We start from the raw sequence: 21,547 nt of genomic DNA, 5'->3' as shown, positions 1-21,547 counted from the left end.
GAGGGGCACCAGGGGAGGAGATAGGCAGGTGAGGAGAAGAGATAAGAGGGAGGCCAAAGTGGGGAAGTGAAGAGAGAAAGGGGAAGGGGAAATAATTACCAGAAGTTGGAAAGATCAATGTTTGTGCCATCAGGGTGGTGGCTACCTAGGTGTTGCCCCTCCAATTGCCTAGTTTCACCTATCACCCTCTAGCTTGTACTCCTTCCTCTTCCTCCATCCTCTTACTCTGGCATCTTCCACCTTCCTTTCCAGTCCTGATGAAGGGCATGGCCCAAAAACGTCAGCTGTCTATTCCTCTCCGCGGATGCTGCCTGGCCTGCTGAGTTCCTCCAGCACTTTAGCTTTTCTTTTGCATGCCACGTAGGCAGATCATTCCACATATCAGTACATCGAGGTAGTACGAAAGGAAAACAGTGCTAGAATGCAGAATATAAGAAAAGAATAGACCAAGATTCAAACATATCACTGGCTGCAGAACTAAGAAAGAAGCCATGATCTCTGCCTACTAACCACACGTGGTGGTCCTGCGTCTCTAATATAAGTATCAGATGTGGTACTCAAAAGCTGCAGATACTAGAAATCTGCAATAAATGCTGGAAACACTCACCAGGTCTCGACCTATCTGTATTTGTATTGACTGAAGAGCCAGGTATGAGATGATGCCTGATTTTGAAGGTGTGATACAGAATAGACAGGTCTGAGTTAGTCTTATTACCATGACTGTGAAATTACTGTCAGTATTACCTGCACTATCCTCGGGTGAGTTGTACATCTGCTCACAGAGCCTGAAACTGGGCTCATGTAACTGTCAAGAGAGTGCACTGTCCATGAAAGTATTTGAGAAATGTCTATGTATTATGTGGCTGTTGTGGGGGCTACAAATGGTGGCCCCATAGTTCCAATAGAAGCTATTGTATTTGAACAGCAAGATCTCTCACTCACTTTAGTCCATTAGCCATAAGTCCATAAGATACAGGAGCAGAATTAAGCCATTGGCCCATTGAGTCTGCTCTGCCATTTCATCATGGCTGATCCATTTCCCTCTCAAGCCCCAATCTCCTGCCTTCTCCCCATATCCCTTCATGCCCTGACTAATCAAGCATCTGTCAACCTCTGTCTTAAATATACCTCATTACATGGCCTCGACAGCCGCCTGTGACAACGAATTCCACAGATTCATCCCTTTCTGGCTAAAGAAATTCCTCCTTATCACCATTCTAAAAGGACATCTCCATGATCAAGTGTTGGAAGCATGGTAGGTAAAGCTGGCTGGAAATGTTAGAAGAAACCAGATGGTTTCGGTGGAAAAAATAAGAATGTTCCCTAGAAAGTGAGGGAATTAATTAATTCTACCTCTTCCATTATGTCACTTTAACATTTCTTTCTGCACTACCTCAGTTTGCATTGCCATATTTTCACCCTTCCAATGTCTACGTCCTTGCCACAGTATTTATTGTTGTATTTATTATTAACATGTACAGAATTTACTTGCATGCTTCATGTGAGCAAGGAATCTCATTGCACCCTGTTGTTTATGACAATAAATGAACAATAGCATCTTTTCCAAGGCTTTGTTAATCCTTTATGTATGTGGCCTTCTTAAGTTCTTGTAGGTCAGGAGTATTGACAAAAGCTGGATCCAGTCCAGGTGAAGAGTCTCAACCCAAAATATTGACTGTCCATTTGCCTCCACGGATGCTCTCGGCCTGTTGATTTTCATCTCATTTGTTGCTTTGGATCAAACAGTTCATACTGCGGGAAAAACATTGAGAATCCCTAAGACAGAGCCAGTACTGAAGGGGACAACATTGTGGGCTGAAAGACCTGTTCCTGTGCTGTACTGTTCTATGTTCTACGATGTGTTCCTTTCAGCAGACTTCCACCTCTTCTTTGTATTTCACAGGTTCAAAGGTTTATTTATTATCAAAGTATCCAACTCTGAGATTCATCGTCTCCAGATAGCCACAAAACTAAGTTCCCCGTCAGTTCCATTCTTGGCTCTCAGAGGGAGGGGAGCCTCGGACGTTTGGGCTGTGAAGCCCCACTGTGAATGAAGCTCAGCTATTCTTGTTGAAGTTATGGAAGACAATTCAAAATCGTAACGTTACAACAATTCTATCAAACAGCTGGCAGAGACAGCAGGGCAGAGAAGTGCTGAATCCTGTTTGGCCAGGAGGGGCAATGGAGTTAGGTGGGTGGGTGGGTGGGGGAGGGAGTGAGATTTAGAATTGGATGAAAGGTTATTAATAATCGGTTATTTACCATGTTTACCTTACAAGTACAACCTATCAGCTGGTCACTCAGCAGAAGATATGCCGCCTCGAACTGTCAGCGTGCGCTCCTAGAACAGATGTGAGTAGACACAGGGCTCAGCCTGTAACAAGATGGGGAAGAGAGAAATGTATGGCTAACCACAGTACCAGCTGTTACATTACATGACTGTAATCTCTGGACCTCAAAGAAAGATATTTCACCACAGAGTAAAGAGTTCTGGTCTCCTGATGGTTATTAAAATCCATGGAAACCCCTTCTGCAAGTGAGTGGTAATTGATTTATGGGCCTGCTGTAAGTGTAGACTGGCAGTCTGACAGCTCCATAACAACATTAAAACCTCCTCAGGTAGAGAAAGAGGCATTGATGACCATAATGGATCATGAGGTTTTTGTCAGCTAATCTGTTTACATTGGTCACCAACCACAAGCCTACACTGGTCTTTCTTAAATCCAAGTCCACATCTCCTACCACAGTGATATCTAGAGTCCAGTATGGCTGAACTTTAGTTCTCATTTAACTGAGTGAGAGTAGAAAAACTTAAGCAAAGGTCACAGAGGACACATTATTGAGATTGTCTTATGGAAATGTTGATATGAACACAGAAAATACGATGTACATCTACAGGCTACAGAAAATGGAGAAAAACACACACAAAATGCTGGAGGAACTCAGACCCTTCTTCAGGACTGAGAAGGAAGGGGGAAGATGACAGAATAAAAAGGTGGAGGGAGGGGGAAGGAGGCTAGATGGAAGGTGATAGGTGAGGCCAAGTGGAAGGGAAAGGGCTGGAGAAGAATGAATTTGATGGGAGAGGAGAATGAACCATAAGAGGTAAATGAGAAGAGTAATAGGCAAGTGAGAAGAGGTAAGAGAACAGCGGAGGGTGGAGGGATGACATTTTTTTTACCAGAAGGGGAAATCAATCTTCATACCATCAGGTTGGAGGCTACCAAGACGGAATATGTCGGTCATCCACTTTGGAAGGAAAAATGGAAGAGCAGATTATTATCTAAATGGTTAAAAAAAATTGCAGCATGCTGCCGTGCAGGCTGACTTGGGAGTGCTTGTGCATGAATCACAAAAGGTTAGTTTGCAGGTGCAGCAGGCCATCAAGAAGACAACTGAAATGTTGGCCTTCATTGCTAGATGGACTGAATTTAAGAGCAGGGAGGTCATGCTGCAACTATACAGGGTACTGGTGAGGCCGCACCGGGAGTACTGCGTGCAATTCTGGTCTCCTTACTTGAGGAAGGATATACAGACTTTGGAGGCAGTGCAGAGGAGCTTCACAAGGTTGATTCCAGAGATGGGGGTGGGGTTAGATGATGAGGGGCTTAGACCATAAGGAGAGATTGAGTTGCCTGGGACTGTACTTACTGGAATTCAGAAGAATGAGAGGAGATCTTATGGAAGCATATAAAATTGTGAAAGGGATAGATAAGATAGAAAGTTGTTTCCACTGGTAGGTGAGACTAGAACTAGAAGACATACTCTCAAGATTCAGGGGAGTCGATTTAGGATGGAGATGAGGAGGAACTGCTTTTGCCAGAGGGTGGTGAGTCTGTGGAATTTTCTGCCCAATGGAACAGTGGAGGCCACCTCAGTAAATATATTTAAGACAAGGTTGGATAGATTTTCCAGAGGAGAGGAATTAAGAGGAAGGTACATGGAACGATGATGTCAGCAATTGTTGCAGACCCAGGTGCCTTCTTTCAGTTCATCCATAAAACGGCTTCTTCTTCTCCTCTTATGTCTCTCCTTCCTTTGCAAGGCATTCGGGGTTCTGTCGGATTCCGTGATCTGCAATTCAAACTATGGTTCTTCACAAGCAGTGGGTTTTCAGACCGGCTGTGTGGCCTAGTGCTTTGCTATCTCTAGGAACAGCCTGGAAGACGTGCACCCTTGGGGAGTGGCTCTGTGGGCATTTAGGTTCGTTCTCTCTCCCTCGTCTGATAGAGAGTGAGAGGCTGTCAGTCCTGGAGATGGGGGACTTGGAGAAGCGATGTGGAAGACTGTAACATCGGAACAGTGAGCTGCTGGTTCTCCGTTCTCGTTGTTGCAGAAGCGACCCCCTCTCTTCCTCGCTGGAGCCTGTCTGAGATACTGAAGTGGTGGGTTATGGACCGTAGTTTTGATGAACTCGGGATCCAGGTCTCTTTGGTGGGGTGCGGGGGGGGGGGGGGCTTTTGCAGTAGTTTGCTTGGTGGCAGGATGGGTACATCTGCTGAAGTGGGGTGTGTCAGGAATGGACAGGAGGAGGAGTATAGGAAACTGATACAGGACTTTGTGATATGGTGCAACTCAAACTACCTGCGTCTCAATATCACCAAGACCAAGGAGATGGTGGTGGACTTTAGGAGATCTAGGCCTCATATGGAGCCAGTGATCATTAATGGAGAATGTGTGGAGCAGGTTAAGACCTACAAGTATCTGGGAGTACAGTTAGACGAGAAGCTAGACTGGACTGCCAACACAGATGCCTTGTGCAGGAAGGCACAGAGTCGACTGTACTTCCTTAGAAGGTTGGCGTCATTCAATGTCTGTAGTGAGATGCTGAAGATGTTCTATAGGTCAGTTGTGGAGAGCGCCCTCTTCTTTGTGGTGGCGTGTTGGGGAGGAAGCATTAAGAAGAGGGACGCCTCATGTCTTAATAAGCTGGTAAGGAAGGCGGGCTCTGGCGTGGGCAAAGTACTGGAGAGTTTAACATCGGTAGCTGAGCGAAGGACGCTGAGTAGGCTACGGTCAATTATGGAAAACTCTGAACATCCTCTACATAGCACCATCCAGAGACAGAGAAGCAGTTTCAGCGACAGGTTACTATCGATGCAATGCTCCTCAGACAGGATGAAGAGGTCAATACTCCCCAATGCCATTAGGCTTTACAATTCAACCGCCAGGACTTAAGAACTTTTTAAAAGCTATTATTAATGCTTTTTGAGATAGTGATTTAGATGCATATCATATTTTTTACTGAGTTAAGTATTGTATGTAATTAGTTTTGCTACAACAAGTGTATGGGACATTGGAAAAAAGTTGAATTTCCCCATGGGGATGAATAAAGTATCTATCTATCTATCTATCTATCTATCTATCTGAAGTGAGTGAGGGGGGGAGGGGGGTTGACCCTCTTGCTGCATGTTTGTGCAAAGGTCTGGGGTAGGGGGCTTCAGGGCTTTGTTGTTTCTATCATTTATTCAATGGGGTTTCTTTTTTTGTGGATGTCTGTGAAGAGTAAGAATTTCAGGTTGTACACTGTATACTGATATTGAATGGACCTTTGGGGAAGGACTCTGCAGCTGGAAAATTCAGAGAGGGGACCAGAGGAATCCTACAATAAACTATAATTGGAAGAGGATTCAATGTCTTAGTAAACATAAGTGTAGATAAATCCACTGGGCCTCAGGATATGCATCCCAGTCACCTGGAGAATGAGAAAACTCCACATGCACAGCCCTGGAGTAAAAATCGAACCCAGGCCCCCGCATTTGTGAAGCAAAGAAGTGACAAGTGCAGAAAAGTACATTTTTGCAGAGCCTTCTGTGCCTTCTTAACTAATGAGCTAAGTATACTCAAGAAGCAAAAAAATCTCTGTTTAAGTAAATGATAGTATCTGGTCATTATCACACAGCTGTTGGTGAAATTCTGCTGGGCAAAGTTCACTGCTGCATTTCCCACACAACCGTGTTTGGCCAACAAACTTAACTACAAAACACTTTTTTTAGTCTCAGGCCATGGGGCAATCAAAATTCTCAGCAGAAGACAAACAACTAAAAGAGCTGTCAGCTCATTGTGGCTAAACCTGTCAGAGTGCACTAAACCCTCTTGGTTTTAAGTGCCAGGCCAGGTTGAAAAGGTCAGGATGTCGGGGTCCGAGGCAAGGGGCTCACAGCTCCGCTCTGCAGTGGACAATGGGTCTGTGGACAGACTCTCTCTGTGGATTTCAGTTCAGAACGTCAATTGCTTTATTGATTATTGCTTGTACGATTTGTTTTTTCTCTCTCTCTGCACATTGGCGTTCGACGGTCTTCTTTTTTATGGGTTCTTTTGGGTTTCTTTGTTTTGTGCTGCCTGTTAGGAGACGAATCTCAAGGTTGTATAATTTAAACATACTTTGATAATAAATGTAATTTGAACTTCAGTATCTGCATTTAAAACGTGTTTAATTTGCTTCTGCGATTTGGGACATTTGACATGTTGAGATTCTGAAAGTTGCTACGGAATCTGGTCAGAAGAGTTCTGATTAAGAGTTCACTGGTCTCGTTCTTCAACACTTGGTACAAAAGACAACAGGTTCATAAAAATCCATATCTTGTTCATCTTCTGCTTTCCCTGTCTGAAAATTGGAGCCATAAATTCATTGTAGCTGTAGCAGAAACCCATAAAATAGCTGATGATTCACCTAGCCATGGGCCAAATGTGTTTCAATGAATCTCTTTGTCTCCGCCTGAAAATTAACGTCCTGAAAAAGCATTATTCAATTTAGTTAAGGAAGCGCACATCACCATTCCCAAATCACAGAATGGTCACAGCACAGCTGGAAGTTTTACCACCATCAGATCTACATTGGCTCTATTTAACAGTGATCCAATTAGCTCTTTCCACACAACCCTGCAAATTCTACCCTTTCAAATACTTATCCAAAACTTTTCCAAATCCCCACAAATATACCTGCCTCCACAACACCACAAAGCACTTTGTTCCCAATTCCAATCACTCGTGTAAAAGAAAACCCTGTCTCTATGTCACTTTTGCTTCTTGTACCAATAATCTTCACTGTATGTCCTCCGCTTCCTGACCCAATGGGAGGTGTCTCCCTCCAGCTACTCTCCTTGTACCCTTCATGATTTTAATAACCTCTTATTAAATCTTCTTGCAATCTCCTCTTTTCCAGAGAAACCTCGTGCAGCTGTTTCACTTTACCTACCTAACTCACTATACCCTCACTATTTTTTAATTTCTATTTTTGCATTACTTATTTAACATACATATACCATACGTACTATAATTCCACTTTTTTCCATTATTATATATCGCATTGTACTGCTGCTATGAAGACAACAAATTTCACAACATATACCGGTGATATTAAACCTGATTCTGATTCTACACTTCACTTGTAGAATCAATTTACGAAATAATTTCAGTCAGGGAACGAGCTTAAGAAAGCAAAAATGCAAGAGAATCTGGAGTTGCTGAAACACTAGAGCAATGCCCAGAAAATGCTGGAAGAACTCAGCAGGTCAGGCAGCATCTATGGAGGGGAATAAACAGTTGACGTTTTGTGCCAAGACCCCTTAAAGAGAGCAAAGCACTGTTTTACCTGCTTAAGATACCCATATCTTTCAAACCTGTCTGTTGTACTGTTTTACTTCCCATCCTGGAGATAGTTGTGTGTCCGGCTGTACTAGATTTGATGGGTAATGAACCATCACCCAGGCCATGCTCTTTTCTTGCTGTTGCCTTCAGGTAGAAGGTACAAGAGCCTCAGGACTCACTCCACGAGGTTCAAGAACAGTTACTACGCCTCAACCACCAGGCTCTTGAATAGAAGGGGATAAATACACTCACTTGCCCCATCATTGAAATGTTCCTACAACCAATGATCTCCCTTCAAGGACGCTTTATCTCATTATCTCATGATCTCATAGTTTATCGCTATTTATTTATATTTGCATTTGCACAGTTTGCTATCTCCTGCACTCCAGTTGATCTTTCATCGATCCTGTTATAGTAATTTTTCTATAGATTTGCTGAGTAAGCCCCCAGGAAAATGAATCTCAGGGTTGTATATGGTGACATATATGTACTTTGACAATAAAACGTACTTTGAACTTGGTGTTAGTGGCTGCAGTTGTGAAATTCTTTACATCACAAGGGGCAGCTTAAGGTCTCTCTGAAGGCAAAGCCAAGATGTACACTCCAACGTACGGTACCTGACCACATCTGTTACAGATACCTCTTATCATTTCACTCAGAATACAGCCTCGTGTCGATGTCACACCCAAATGGTCCACAGCAGCATCCATTTTGTTTGAAGGTTAAAAGTTAGCCAGAACAGAGGCTGCTACAAAGGGCCATGGACAACTCTTCAATCAGCTCGTGCTCGGTACTAAAATAAGACCCCCTCGGTCTCCGAGGACCCCTCAGCAGTACACATCAGCTCTGTGTCCTATCAGTACGAGTCAGCTGAGCAACAGATCAAATGGTCATTATCAAATTATACTTTGTGGGATCTTGCTTGTATACATCACAACAACAACTACAGTTGAAAATATTTGATTGGCTATAAAGCATTTTCCAGCACCTTAAGAAAATAAAACGTATTCAGAAATGCTTCAACAGAAGAAGTCCAAGTGATTAGGGAGGGTGAGTACACAGCAGACATGGGCACCATGCTTAACTCCAGCTGTACTCCCTATTCCATAGCTCACTGCATTATGGTTCAGGTTAGATTCACTTTGTGCAGCACACACACAAAAATTCTGGAGGAGCTTAGCAGATCAGGCAGCATCTATGGAGAGAAATGAACAGTGTGCGTTTCAGGACAAAGCTCTTCCCCAGGATTGGAAAGGAAGGGGGCAGAAGCCTAAACGAAAAGGTAGGGGGTGGGGCAGGAGCACAGATGGCAGGAAATAGGTTAGCCCTGGTGAGAGGGGGAGGGGAAATGAAAGGAAATGTTGTGAGAAGTTAGGTAATGATAGGTGGAAGAGGCAAAGAGCTGAAGGAGAAGAAGGGATCTGATACGAGAGGACCATGGACCATGGAATAAAGGGAAGGATGTGAGAAATAAGAAGGTGGTGATCAGCAGGTCACGAGCATGTGGGAGAAGAAGAAAAGAAGTGAGGGGTTGCATAGGAATGAGGGGGAACAAAGTGTGGGGGGGTGAAGGAAAACAGACAGAAGGGGTTACCAAAAATTAGAAAACCACCTACTTTCCCCTTCTTACCTGGGTTCACTTATTGCCTACTAGTTTTCACTCTCCCCTCTTCCCCAAACTTCTCATTCTGGCTTCTACCTCTTCCTTTTTGGTCTTGTCCCGAAACCTTGATTGTTCATTTCCTTCCACAGATACTGCCTGCCCTGCTGAGTTCCTCCAGCATTCTGCATATGCTGTTCAAGATTTCCAGCATCTACAGAATCTCTTGTGTCGAAATTCACCTTGTCCTCCGTATGTCTCACTGGCATTTCACCTTTGAGGATATAACAAGCGCAGTCAATAGAGGGGAACAGATGGACATTATTTACTTGGATTTCCAAAAGGCGTTCAATAAGGTACCATATAAAAGACTTATCCATGGAGTTGGGGGTGATGTATTAGCATGGATAGAGGATTACTTAACCAACAGAAAGCAGAGTTGCAATACATGGATGTTTCTCTGGCTGGCAGTCAATGGTGAGTGGTGTGCCACAGGGATCGGTGCTGAGCCTACAGCTGTTCATGATATGCAATAACGATCTGGAAGAGAGGACAGAGTGTATCTAAATTTGCTAATGACACTAAATTGAGTGGAAAAGTAAATTGTGCAGAGGATATGAAGAGCTTACAGAGAGATATAGATAGGTTAAGTGAGTGGGCAAGGGTCTGGCAGATGAAGTACAATGTCGGTAAATGCAAGGTCATCCACTTTGGAAGGAAAACGGAAGATCAGATTATTATTTAAATGGTAAAAGATTGCAGCATGCAGCTGTGCAGAGGGACTTGGGAGTGCTTGTAAATGAATCGCAAAGGGTTGGTTTGCAGGTGCAGCAGGCTATCAAGAAGGCAACTGAAATGCTGGCCTTCATTGCTAGAGGGATTGAATTTAAGAGAAGGGAGGTTTTGCTGCAACTGTATCCGTTACTAGTGAGGCAGCACTTGGAGTACTGCGTGCAGTTCTGGTCTCTATACTTGAGGAAGGATATACTGGCTTTGGAGGCAGTGCAGAGGAGGTTCACCAGGTTGATTCCCGAGATGAGGGGGTTACACTGTGAGGAGAAATTGAGTCACCTGGGACTCTACTTGCTGGAATTCAGAAGGATGAGAGGAGATCTTATAGAAACATATAAAATAATGAAAGGGATAGATAAGATAGAAGCAGGAAAGTTGTTTCCACTGGTAGGTGAGACTAGAACTAGAGGACATAGCCTCAAGATTTGGGGGAGTAAATTTAGGACGGAGATGAAGAGGAACTGCTTTTCCCAAAGAGGAGGGTCTCTGTGGAATTCTTTGCCCAATGAAGCAGTGAAGGCTTCCTCAGTAGATATATTTAAGACAAGGTTGGATAGATTTTTGCATAGTAGTGGAATAAAGGGTTATGGGAAAAAGGCAGGTAGGTGGAGATGAGTCCATGGCCAGATCAGCCATGATCTTATTGAATGGCGGAGCAAACTCGATGGGCCAGATGGCCTACTCCTGCTCCAATTTCTTATGTTCTTAAATTCTGAAAACCCTTGTTTTAGATTCTGGAACTTTTGATTCAATAGTAATGAAAAATAGGTGGGTTTTTATAATTGGTGGATAACTGTGTCACTTTCAACCTTGGCTGGCAAGCTTAGGTTAATCCTGCCTTGTAATATTAATGCCTCCCTTCTTACAACCTCATTGCTACCTCATTCTCTTCCCCGGCAGTCCCTTGGAACAGAGGATAGCTTGCTTCAACCCTGATTCTCCGACTCTTCCTCAGATCATAAAGAAAGTGCTTGATCGGGCAGGCAGGAGGGCAGGAGGGCAGCTTGCGAGGTGCCGGCCTCCCTCTGTCATTTAGCTAGGCTGCTGCACATTTCTAACACATGAACTCAGATCACAATCCCATCCCAAGTTCTCCTTCTCCACTCTGAGTGGTCAGTCACATGAGGTAGTAGGAGCATTTGCTGAGAAAATCTTTAAGAACCTTCTGGAACCTCTTCCCAGGATGGGGCTCTGAATAGAGTGAGCACTTTGGGTGTCCGGTGTCATGCAGGCAAGTGAAGGCCTACTCATTGGACCTGACTGAGCATAAATCTGTTTACTTCTATCAAGTAGCACGTCCAAACGCCATCATTGGACAGAGTTTCCTCTCAATTATGAGGATGGCACCCACAGACTTATTAATTTTTCTACCGTCCTGTCTTCCTCTTACTCCTGCTCTCTGTAATCTTCACTCAAATTTTATTGTTTGCATGGATAGGAAGGATTTAAAGCAAGGGCTCCCAACATTGGTTCATGGCATAAAAAAGGTTGTGAACCTCTGGTTGAGATGGATATGGGCCAAATGCAGGCAAAGAGAATAAGTCAGTGAAGCAGCTGGGTTGGTCTGAAGGGCTTCTTTTCCATGCTGAATCCACATCCAACCAGCTCATTTCCTGGGATTTATCTTTGCACTCACTGCCCAAATATTCCCTATTGTTGAATCACTACATGGCCACATCCCTTTCTGTGGCACAGTCTGTTTCAATTACTCTTGTCACACCACACGGACACCCCCGCCTTCTCAGTTCCACCACCTAGGCCCCACACTCTGGAGTTCCCCTAAGAATCAGGGAGTACAGCTGGGATTAAGTGTACACAGAGACATGCACCATTTCACTTCTCCTTTAACCAAGGTCATCTCACTTGACGTTGTTCCCAGTGGCTCAGACCTCTGTCACACTCTCCTGTATTAAAACCACCTGGCAAACGCAAGTCATTGTCATCAGAAGTTCAAGCAGAAAATGAATATAATGTGAAGTGGATAATGTTTTCCATTCCTTCCCAGTACAACTACAAGCCCCCTTCTATGTCAACCAAGCAGTATTTTATTCTGTTGCCATGCTCACAAATCCCTTTTTCTGCGAGTGTATATATGACATGGGGATATGGCATAAAAGATGGTTAAGTATGTATATATTTTAAACCATTAAACCTGTTTTATAACTGCTAGGGTAAAGTCAAATTCAAATCACATTCCAACAGTATCAAAATCTGAATTTAGTATTAGAAACTTGGAAATTAAAAGCTGGCTTCAGTAAAACGACTTTGGTGTTTTGGACTTGCCAAAACAAGCATCTCGATCACTGACATCCCATCTGAGCACTGTAGTGCAACAGTTAGACCTGTGACCACACAGCTCCAATGATTCTGCATTCATTCTGGTGCTTTCGGTGTGGAGTTAGCATGCTCTCACAGTGACTATGAGAGTTCATCCCAGACTCTCAGGTGTTTCTCCCACACCCCAAAGATGTGATGGCTGGCGGTAGGTTTATTAGTTATTGTAGATTGCCCCTACTGTAAATTGATGACAGGAGAATGAGAGCTGGATTAACGAACATTCAAGAGAAAGGTGGCGCAGTAGTGTGGCTGGTAGAGCTGTTGTGTCACAACTCCAGCAGCCCGAGTTTAGTACCGACTTCAGGTGCAATTCCACAGAGTTTGCACATGCTTCCTGTGACCAAGTAAGCTGCCCCAGTTTCACCTGACTTCCCAAAGGTATATAGTCTAGTAGATTAATTGGTATCAATTCAGTAGGTAAATTGTCCCCTAATGTTGTAAGCGAGTGAAAGAATCTTGGGGGTAATTCCTGGGAATGTGGGGAGAATAAAATGGTGATAGCATACATGGGTGCTTAACAGGCAAGATGGGCTAAAGGGCCTGTTTCCCCAGTGTACGACTCTGTGTACACATTACAGAGGAATAACCAGGCATGAAATGGGACTACTGGAAATGCTCCGAAAGCCTGCATAGATTTGATGGCATGAAAAGCCTTCAGTGTCATTAGAAAATATGATGACTATACAGGAAAAAAATCAGCTGGTGTTTCCCATTCCAGACTGTCAGAGACTTCAGTTCCATACTGATACTCTTTAAACGGGATGGACGACGAAGTCACACAACTCAGTGATGCCCACAGCCTGAGAATTAATAACAGTGATTAAAAAGCCCAGCAGATGAGACATTTTGTTGTTGTTTAATACAGTGACACGATGTTACTAAGTTTTACAACCCTCCCCATTTTCATTTCCAATCACTCGATGTAAAATGAGTTACTAACGCGCCAAGAAAATCTAAAGATGCTGGAAATCCAAAGCAACACACTCACAAAATGCTCGAGGAACATGCTCGAGGGCAGGCAGCATCTATGAAAAAGAGTAAACAGTCGACGTTTTGGGCCGAGACCCTTCGTCAGATCCTGAAGCAGGGTTTTGGTCTGAAATGTTGACTGTTTACTCTTTTCCATCGATGCTGCCCGGCCTGCTGAGTTCCTCCAGCAATTTGTGAGTGTGTGTAGACAAATCAGTGCTCCTGCATGTTGAACAACATCTGTGGGGAAACACTGAAAGTAGCGAGGACACCAAAATGTGCTCAGGGTGGGGAGTTCCATGTTCATTACCAAGTATGGGCCAAGAGCACCACCGTTGATCAGCTGGTCAAGTCTTGAAGGAAAAAGCTCCCAGACTGAGTCTGTGACAGATAATGAGTGAACCAACATGATGTTTAACCTCCTTGACCTCATCATCACCAATACAGGTGTAGATGCACCCATCCATGGCAACATTTGTAGAAGTGACCACCACATTATTAAGACTGTACTTCCTAAGAAGGTTGGCGTCATTCAATGTCTGTAGTGAGATGCTGAAGATGTTCTATAGGTCAGTTGTGGAGAGCGCCCTCTTCTTTGTAGTGGCGTGTTGGGGAGGAAGCATTAAGAAGAGGGACGCCTCACGTCTTAATAAGCTGGTAAGGAAGGCGGGCTCTGTCGTGGGCAAAGTACTGGAGAGTTTAACATCGGTAGCTGAGCGAAGGGCGCTGAGTAGGCTACGGTCAATTATGGAAAACTCTGAACATCCTCTACATAGCACCATCCAGAGACAGAGAAGCAGTTTCAGCGACAGGTTACTATCGATGCAATGCTCCTCAGACAGGATGAAGAGGTCAATACTCCCCAATGCCATTAGGCTTTACAATTCTACCGCCAGGACTTAAGAACTTTTTAAAAGCTATTATTAATGCTTTTTGAGATGGTGATTTAGATGCATATCATATTTTTTTTTTACTGAGTTAAGTATTGTATGTAATTAGTTCTGCTACAACAAGTGTATGGGACATTGGAAAAAAAGTTGAATTTCCCCATGGGGATGAATAAAGTATCTATCTATCTATCTATCTATCTACATGGACATTGTGGAGACACCCTCCATCATGTTATGCAGCATTGCAGTCCGTTTCAATGGAATAGACTCAAAACAGATTTGTCACCATAGGAGTTGATATCTGTGGGGTGCTGTGGACCATTAGCATTGCCACAGTTTGTAACCTCATGGCTGCCATGTCCCTCTCTATACCATCACTGTCAGACCAGGGGGAGTCAAATAGTAGAGGCAGCCTGGCGAGTTTGTAACATCAGACTGAATGTTGTTCCATAGGACTGCAAAATGTAACATGCTTTGTCAGACAGCAAAAACCACTTGTAATGGACAAATCTGAGCAACCCCACTGTCAACAGATCAGATCAAATCTCTGCAGTCTGGCCATGAGGATGATGGTGGCCAATTAAACAACTCACAGAGTGAGGATGGTCCATGAACCTCCCCTCATCAGTGATGGTGGGTCCAGCATGAGGGGTAAAAAATCACAGCCATGTGCAGCTAGAAGGGGCAAGTGGATGATCACCTCAGCTCCCTCTAGGATACCCCAACTCCAGTAATCTAGTTTACAACTGGTTTGATTAACTCCATGAAATCATTGTGAGCACTGGATACAACACAGGCTATGGAATCAGATGATTTCCTATTGGGGATGTTGAAGACCTGAACTCCACAACTAGCTGTTTCTCCGTCTAAACAGTTCAGATACAACACAGTTATCTACTTAGCAACGTGGACAATTGGCCAGGTTTGTCCTGTTCACCTGAAGCAGTATCAAATCCATACTGCAGGCTACTGCCCCATTGGTTTAGCAAAATGATCAAAAGTGACATTGTCAATACAATCAAGTAACACTTACTCCACCTGCCCTGCTCAACAACACCCAGCTTGGTTTTACCAAGACTGCTCCAGTCCAGACCTCATCATGGCCTTGGTCCAAGAATGAATTAAAAGGCTTAATTCCAGAAGAGAGATGAGAATGCCTGCCCCCGGCAATTGGGTGCCATTTACCAACTGTAGTATCAAGGCCTTGGGTGAACCCAAAATCAATGGGCATTAAAGCAAAATAAAATCAAATGGGTCATGTTACACCTCACAGACAGAAAGATTTTTGTCAGATGTCAATAACCTCAACCCCAGGACATCACTTGTGTGTTCCTCAGGGCAAATATCTCCAGATCCCTCCATCTTAAAATCAGAAATGGTGGTGTTTACTCAGTTTAAACAAATGTTCAGCTGCATTTGTAACTCCTCTGCAAATGAAGCTTGCAAATCTGTTTGGAGCCAGAACATAGACAACATTCAGGCATGGGCCAATGTTATCAAACAATGCTGTACTTTCTCTGTACCTGTAACACTTCATTCTGATTCCTGTTATTGTTGCCCCTTGAGCCACCTCATTGCCCTGCTTTTCATAGTACCTTGGTAAAAATAATAATAATAATAAACCAGCTTACAAATTTATTAAGTGACGTGACAATTGTGTCAAAAAGGTACCAGGAAATAAATGTTCTCCAACAAGAGAGAGCGTATTCAGTGCCCTTGATATTCAAGAGCATTATCATCACTGAGTCCTTCACCGTCAACAACCTAGGTACCATCAAAGACCAGAGGATAAACTGGAAAAGCAACTTAATTACCATAGCTACTTGAGGCTGGTAATGAGTGGCATTCCTCCTAGCACTCCAGTGCCTTTTCCTCTTCAAAAAGGCACAAGTCAGGACTTTGATAGAACAAGTTTATTTGCAATGGAGCGTGCAGGTAGCTTCATCAAAGCTCAAAAAGCTCCACACCGTTCAAGACAAAGCTGGCTGCTTGACTACCCTAAATGCTCCTTCCCTCCACCACTGGTGCACAGTGACTGGTGTGACTATCCAAAATGCACGGCACTTACTCATCTAGGCTGGTGTAGCGTCACTTCCCACATGTTTTATCTCTGTCACAATAAAGAACAAGAGTAGCAGGCCCACAGGTTCCCTTCCAAGTCCCATGATGTCCCAACTTGTGAATGTATCACTTGTTCTTCCCCGTCACTGGGCATAGGCAGTATCTTTGCTAGAAGGACTGCAGCAGTTCAAAAATGCATAACACTGCCATCTGTTTGGGCAATTATGAATGGGCAATAAGTACTGGTTTCACCATAGACAACTGCGGCCCAAAATAATAAACCTCAGAATTAAAACTGAGCCCTCTATGTTCCAGCAAATGCTTTCCTGGGTCACATGTTAGTAGTTAACCATCTGCATTGCCAGTTGGCTGTGGCCTTAGTAATAAGTATGTCATCCAGATGTGATTCAGCAAACATGTTAATATCTATCCAAAAATCTAACTTGTAGATATTTTTTGATCTATAGAAATGAGGATCAGAGGGATCTTGGGATCTGAGTCCATAGGACACTCAAAGCTGCTTCGCAGGTTGACTCTGTGGTTAAGAAAGCATACAGTGCATTGCCCTTCATCAATCGTGGGATTGAGCTCAAGAGCTGAGAGGTAAAGTTACAGCTATATAGGACCCTGGTCAGACCCCACTTGGAGTACTGTGCTCAGTTCTGGTCACCTCACTACAGGAAGGATGTGAAAACCATAGAAAGGGTGCAGAGGAGATTTACAAGGATGTTGCCTGGATTGGGGAGCATGCCTTATGAGAATAGGTTGAGTGAACTTGGCCTTTTCTCCTTGGAGCAACGGAGGATGAGAGGTGACCAGATAGAGGTGTACAAGATGATGAGAGGTATTGATCATGCGGATAGTCAGAGGCTTTTTCCAGGGGCTGAAATGACTAATACGAGACGGCACAGTTTTAAGATGTTTGTAAGTAGGTACAGAGGAGATGTTACGGGTAAGTATTTTATGCAGAGAGTAGTGATTGTGTGGAATGGGCAGCTGTCAACGGTGGTGGAGGTGGATACAATAGGGTCTTTTCAGAGACTCAGATGGGAACATGGAGCTTAGAAAAATAGAGGGCTATGAGTAACCCGTAGGTAATTTCTGAAGTAAGTACATGTTCAGCACAGCATTGTGGGCCAAAGGGCCTCTATTGTGATGTAGATTTTCTATGTTTCTATGAAATTTCATGTTGGTGTTAAGAAGTTTAAAATTATTGTCTTATTGTCATTATCACAGCAACCCTGGCTTGGCTGAAAACTAAAAGATTATCACAAACTTGAAATCAAATAAATGATTTGCTAAGATAGACAAGAATTTCTTCTGGTCGGAAAGCCATCTTAAAATTGGAGTTATGATTTCCAGGAATGTTTTCATTGGCTGTGACTCCTGCGAAACCTGAAAATGAATTGGAAACTTCAAAGTTGGGTTGGGCCATTTGAGGCAGGAAGCAAAATGGCACTGCATTAGTTGAATGGAGTTATGACCAGCCACACTGGACATGACAACACCAGTTGGTCTATCTAGCCAATTTCATGCAATTGGGAGTTTGGCACACCATTCTAGTGCAGGGACTCCCTGGAAAACCAAACAGGTGGACTGAAATGAAAACAATTATACAGCACAGAAACAGGCCCTTCAGCCCAACTTGTCTATGCAGACCAAGGTGCCCAACTGAGCTAGTCTCACTTCCCTGCACCTGGTTCAGATTCACCCTTATGATCTTACTTTGATAATGATCTCTGGATGACCAACTGGCTTCACATGAGATTACAAATACCAAATTTATAGCAACACGGACAAAGCTGGAGCAACTCAGCCGGATAAGCAGCACCAACTGAGGGAAATGGACCAGCATCATTTTGGGTTGAGATCCTTGAGTTCAGGTGAAGGGTTTTGGCCCAAAACCTCAGCTGACCATTTTCCACCATAAATGCTGCCTGACCTGCTGAGTTCCTCCTGTGTGTGTGTGTGTGTGTGTGTGTGTGTGTGTGTGTGTGTGTGTGTGTGTGTGTGTGTGTGTGTGTGTGTGTGTGTGTGTGTGTGTGTGTGTTGTGTGTGTGTGTGTGTGTGTGTGTGTGTGTATGTGTTGTGTGTGTGTGTTTTGTGTGTGTGTGTGTGTGTGTTGTGTGTGTATGTGTGTTGTGTGTGTGTGTTGTGTGTGTGTGTGTGTGTGTGTGTGTGTGTGTGTGTGTGTGTGTGTGTGTGTGTGTTGTGTGTGTGTTGTGTGTGTGTGTGTGTGTGTGTGTGTGTGTTGTGTGTGTGTGTGTGTGTTGTGTTGTGTCAAACCAGCTTCGTTGCTGGATTGCCCCGAGCCACTCTGCAATAAATTAGCGTGAGCATTGAAATCATGACTGTGGCAGAGATATCACCAATCAAAAACCTTCCAGAGAATGGCGACAAATTCCCATAGAGTTACACAATGCACTAGAAGCTGTGAGATAAGAGGCGCTTACAGAAATAAAAACAGAAAATGTAGGAAAATCGAAAACTAAACTCATCCTCCTGAATTTGAGCTCTCTCTCCACAGATACTGCCTGATGATCTGCTGAATTATTCCCGCATTTTATATATATTTATTTCTGTATCTGCATTTTATTCGTTGAGATACATCGCAGAATAGGCCCTTTTAGCCCTTTTGCTCAGCTAACCCCCTAGCCTAATTTACAATGACCTACTAACCGGTAGGTCTTTCGACTGCGGGAGGAGACCGGGACACTCGGAGGGGAGAATGCACCAACTCCTTACAGGCAGACAAATGCTGTCCTCCCTCCTTTCACTAAGCTCTGTTACATTTGTCTGAACAGCTAAAGGGGGCCTCGATTTATCACTTCATTCAGAAGATGCAGCGATCAGGGAAGAACGCATGTAATCACAGCGCCGAACTTCACACCAACAGGTCTGACGCGACGCGAATCCAACTAACTGAAGGAACACACTTTGCACCCGTTCCGATCTCTACTCTCCCGCGCTGGCACTCACTCGAGGGCAGAGCCCTTACACACTCGATCCTTACACTTCGCATCTCCTATACCTCCACGGTGAAAAGTATCACTGCACTAGACAGTACCGTCAACTACTTCTCCTCACCCGGTTTCCAAAACAAGTTAGTTCTTTATCAATATTACGGAAGGAAATTAAGGAAAAGGTTTTTACCCTGGCCGCACTTTCATTTAACCAGCGCCTCTCTCTACCCTCGGTCGGATCGTTTTCCCCGAGCATCTGCGGAGATCCCTCTCCTGCTCCTGTTTTTCTCGGTCACATCAGATCTGATGACTATTCGCTTGCTTCTGGCCAGACTCCAGCTCGCAGTGAGGTTGTCGAAAGCCAGCCTCACGCCTGATTAGAAATTGAGGGGGGGAGTTTTTCCCTCTCTTTTTTCCCTGGTCATAAGTCCTGTATGAAGAAGCTGTTCCATATACCGCCCTTTCCACCGAGCTGCACTTTGTGAAGGAGCCGTGTTATTTTGCTGTGCCCGGGCTGGATTGTGACTCCAGCACAAACAAACGGGAAATGACAGCCTCTCCTTGGGACTTCCACTGACGTTCAACCGACTCCAAGATATCAGTCCCTTTAACTCTCTGTTGTCAGATTGGGAGAAGTTCGTCAACGAATCTTGTATCATTTAAAAACCTTTTTCTTTCGGTGCAACAGCCACTGTCGTGCTGAAACGGGTTTTAAAACGGGGGTTCCTCGCCCCATTTCTGGGCTCAATGAAAATCATTCATCCAGGATTCTGTAACACCTCGATCGGCCAGGCTTGCTCGACGCAAGTAAATAACGCCTTTCATAGAGTTTGCCAGCGCACTTCTGGGCAGATGTTTCTGAATAAATCCTATATACTGGTAGACCTGCTGAGAATTACAGCATGGAAGGAAAAGCCCAGTGCAAACAGACCCAACACAGAGGTGTGATTCAGTTAACTGGCCACATGCAGAGGTTAACGCCGACGGCCAACTCAAATTATTAAGCAGGCAAAATGATGCTCCATTGCCAATTTAGTAATCTATTTTATATGCGTATGTAATACTTCTAAGCCAGTTGTTAGAGCTTTTCATACTAATTAAACTCAAATCTCATCTTAATCCATTCATAACTAAAACAATATTCATATTATATAAAATATAAATTGGACAGAAATATGCTCAACAAATTTCAAAGTGGGCGTTCTTTTCTCTGCACATATTTAATTAGCCTAAAGAGGAGCTCAAAGATAAATCTTAGTTTGGTAATAATTAGGCAATTTGCCCCAATCTAGTACAGAAATGTGACAGTTCCAATGACGTTTACCTACTGTGCTCCCATATTACAGTATTCAATCTAGTCTTCTGTGCCGTTAGAATCCGGGTTAAATTGGAGTTTGCCACAACAGTGAACCAAAGGCATAACCTGCAGTGATTTAATGGAAAAGTAAGCTGAGCACTGTGATTCATTCCTGGGCTCATTCAGGATACTAGTCAAATCTACATCCACCCCCACTGTCTGCCTCAACCACTGACCTTACCAGTGAATTCCACAGCATGATCATTCTACATAAAGAATGCCTTCAGAGTCGGCCAAGCTTTCCAGTGTTAAAGGAACTTTTTTTTTCAATGCAAGTTGTAGTTGCTCCTTACTTGCTATAAATCTCCAACATTTTACAACTCTGCACTCCTAATCTTGGCACTGCTGGAACTGACTCCTCAGTATCCAATTCATTGTTTCAGACTAGCTTTGATTACTTTTGTCCCCTGTGTTTGACCTTTTGATAAGTGAGGGCATAAAGCTCTTTATCTGAGATTTCAAATCTGCCTTGCACTGCAGAGGTGCCTCACAAAGAGCGATGAGGACTGCAAACAGGAAGGTAAGAGGAGACCGACTATTCTTGGCTTGGAAGGTGAATAACTTCTCCAATCTACATTGTTAGCAAGTGCCTGTCCATATGAGCCAATGACTGCTAATCTCCAAGATACAATTCCAAGAACACATAAAAAACAGAAGCAGGAATAATCCACCTGGCCCCTGAGCTCTGTCTCCCCATTCAATATGACCATAGCTGATCCATACTGGCCTCAACTTCTCCTCTGCGCCACCTCCCATAGCCCTCAATTCTCTGACCTTTCGAAAATATATCTACCTCCACATTAAATACCTCCAATGGTCTAGCCTCCACAGACCTCTGACGGAGAGAAAGCAGGAACTCACCACCCTCTGTGAGAAGAAATTTCTGCACGCTTCTGTTTAAAGTGGCTGGTCCCTTTTCTAGTAATTATGCCCCTTTGTTCGAGTCTCAGTTTTCCAAACTGATTTATTTGGTTTTAATTCCATGCTC

The 21,547-nt window shown here is 43.8% G+C and overlaps 1 protein-coding gene across 3 annotated transcripts in view; it reads right to left on the bottom strand.

Moving 5' to 3' along the window:
* il16 (interleukin 16) overlaps window positions 1-20,001 on the bottom strand; it is an 85,711-nt gene extending 65,710 nt beyond the window's left edge. Inside the window, exon 1 of one of the 3 annotated variants that reach the window (XM_073032992.1) lies at window positions 19,393-20,001. Coding sequence is in view for 1 of the 3 variants with exons in the window: in XM_073032993.1 (XP_072889094.1) it covers window positions 19,393-19,458 (66 nt within the window). In the remaining 2 variants the exon portion in view is untranslated. The remainder of the gene's footprint in view (window positions 1-19,392) is intronic. The other 2 variants (XM_073032991.1, XM_073032993.1) reach the window with 2 other exon arrangements.
* Window positions 20,002-21,547: the final 1,546 nt, after the last annotated feature.

Source organism: Hemitrygon akajei, chromosome 30, assembly GCF_048418815.1.
Source record: "Hemitrygon akajei chromosome 30, sHemAka1.3, whole genome shotgun sequence".
Classification (NCBI taxonomy): domain Eukaryota; kingdom Metazoa; phylum Chordata; class Chondrichthyes; order Myliobatiformes; family Dasyatidae; genus Hemitrygon; species Hemitrygon akajei.
The sequence above is the reverse complement of the archived record's forward strand: the minus strand, read 5'-3'. Positions and strand labels throughout refer to the sequence as shown.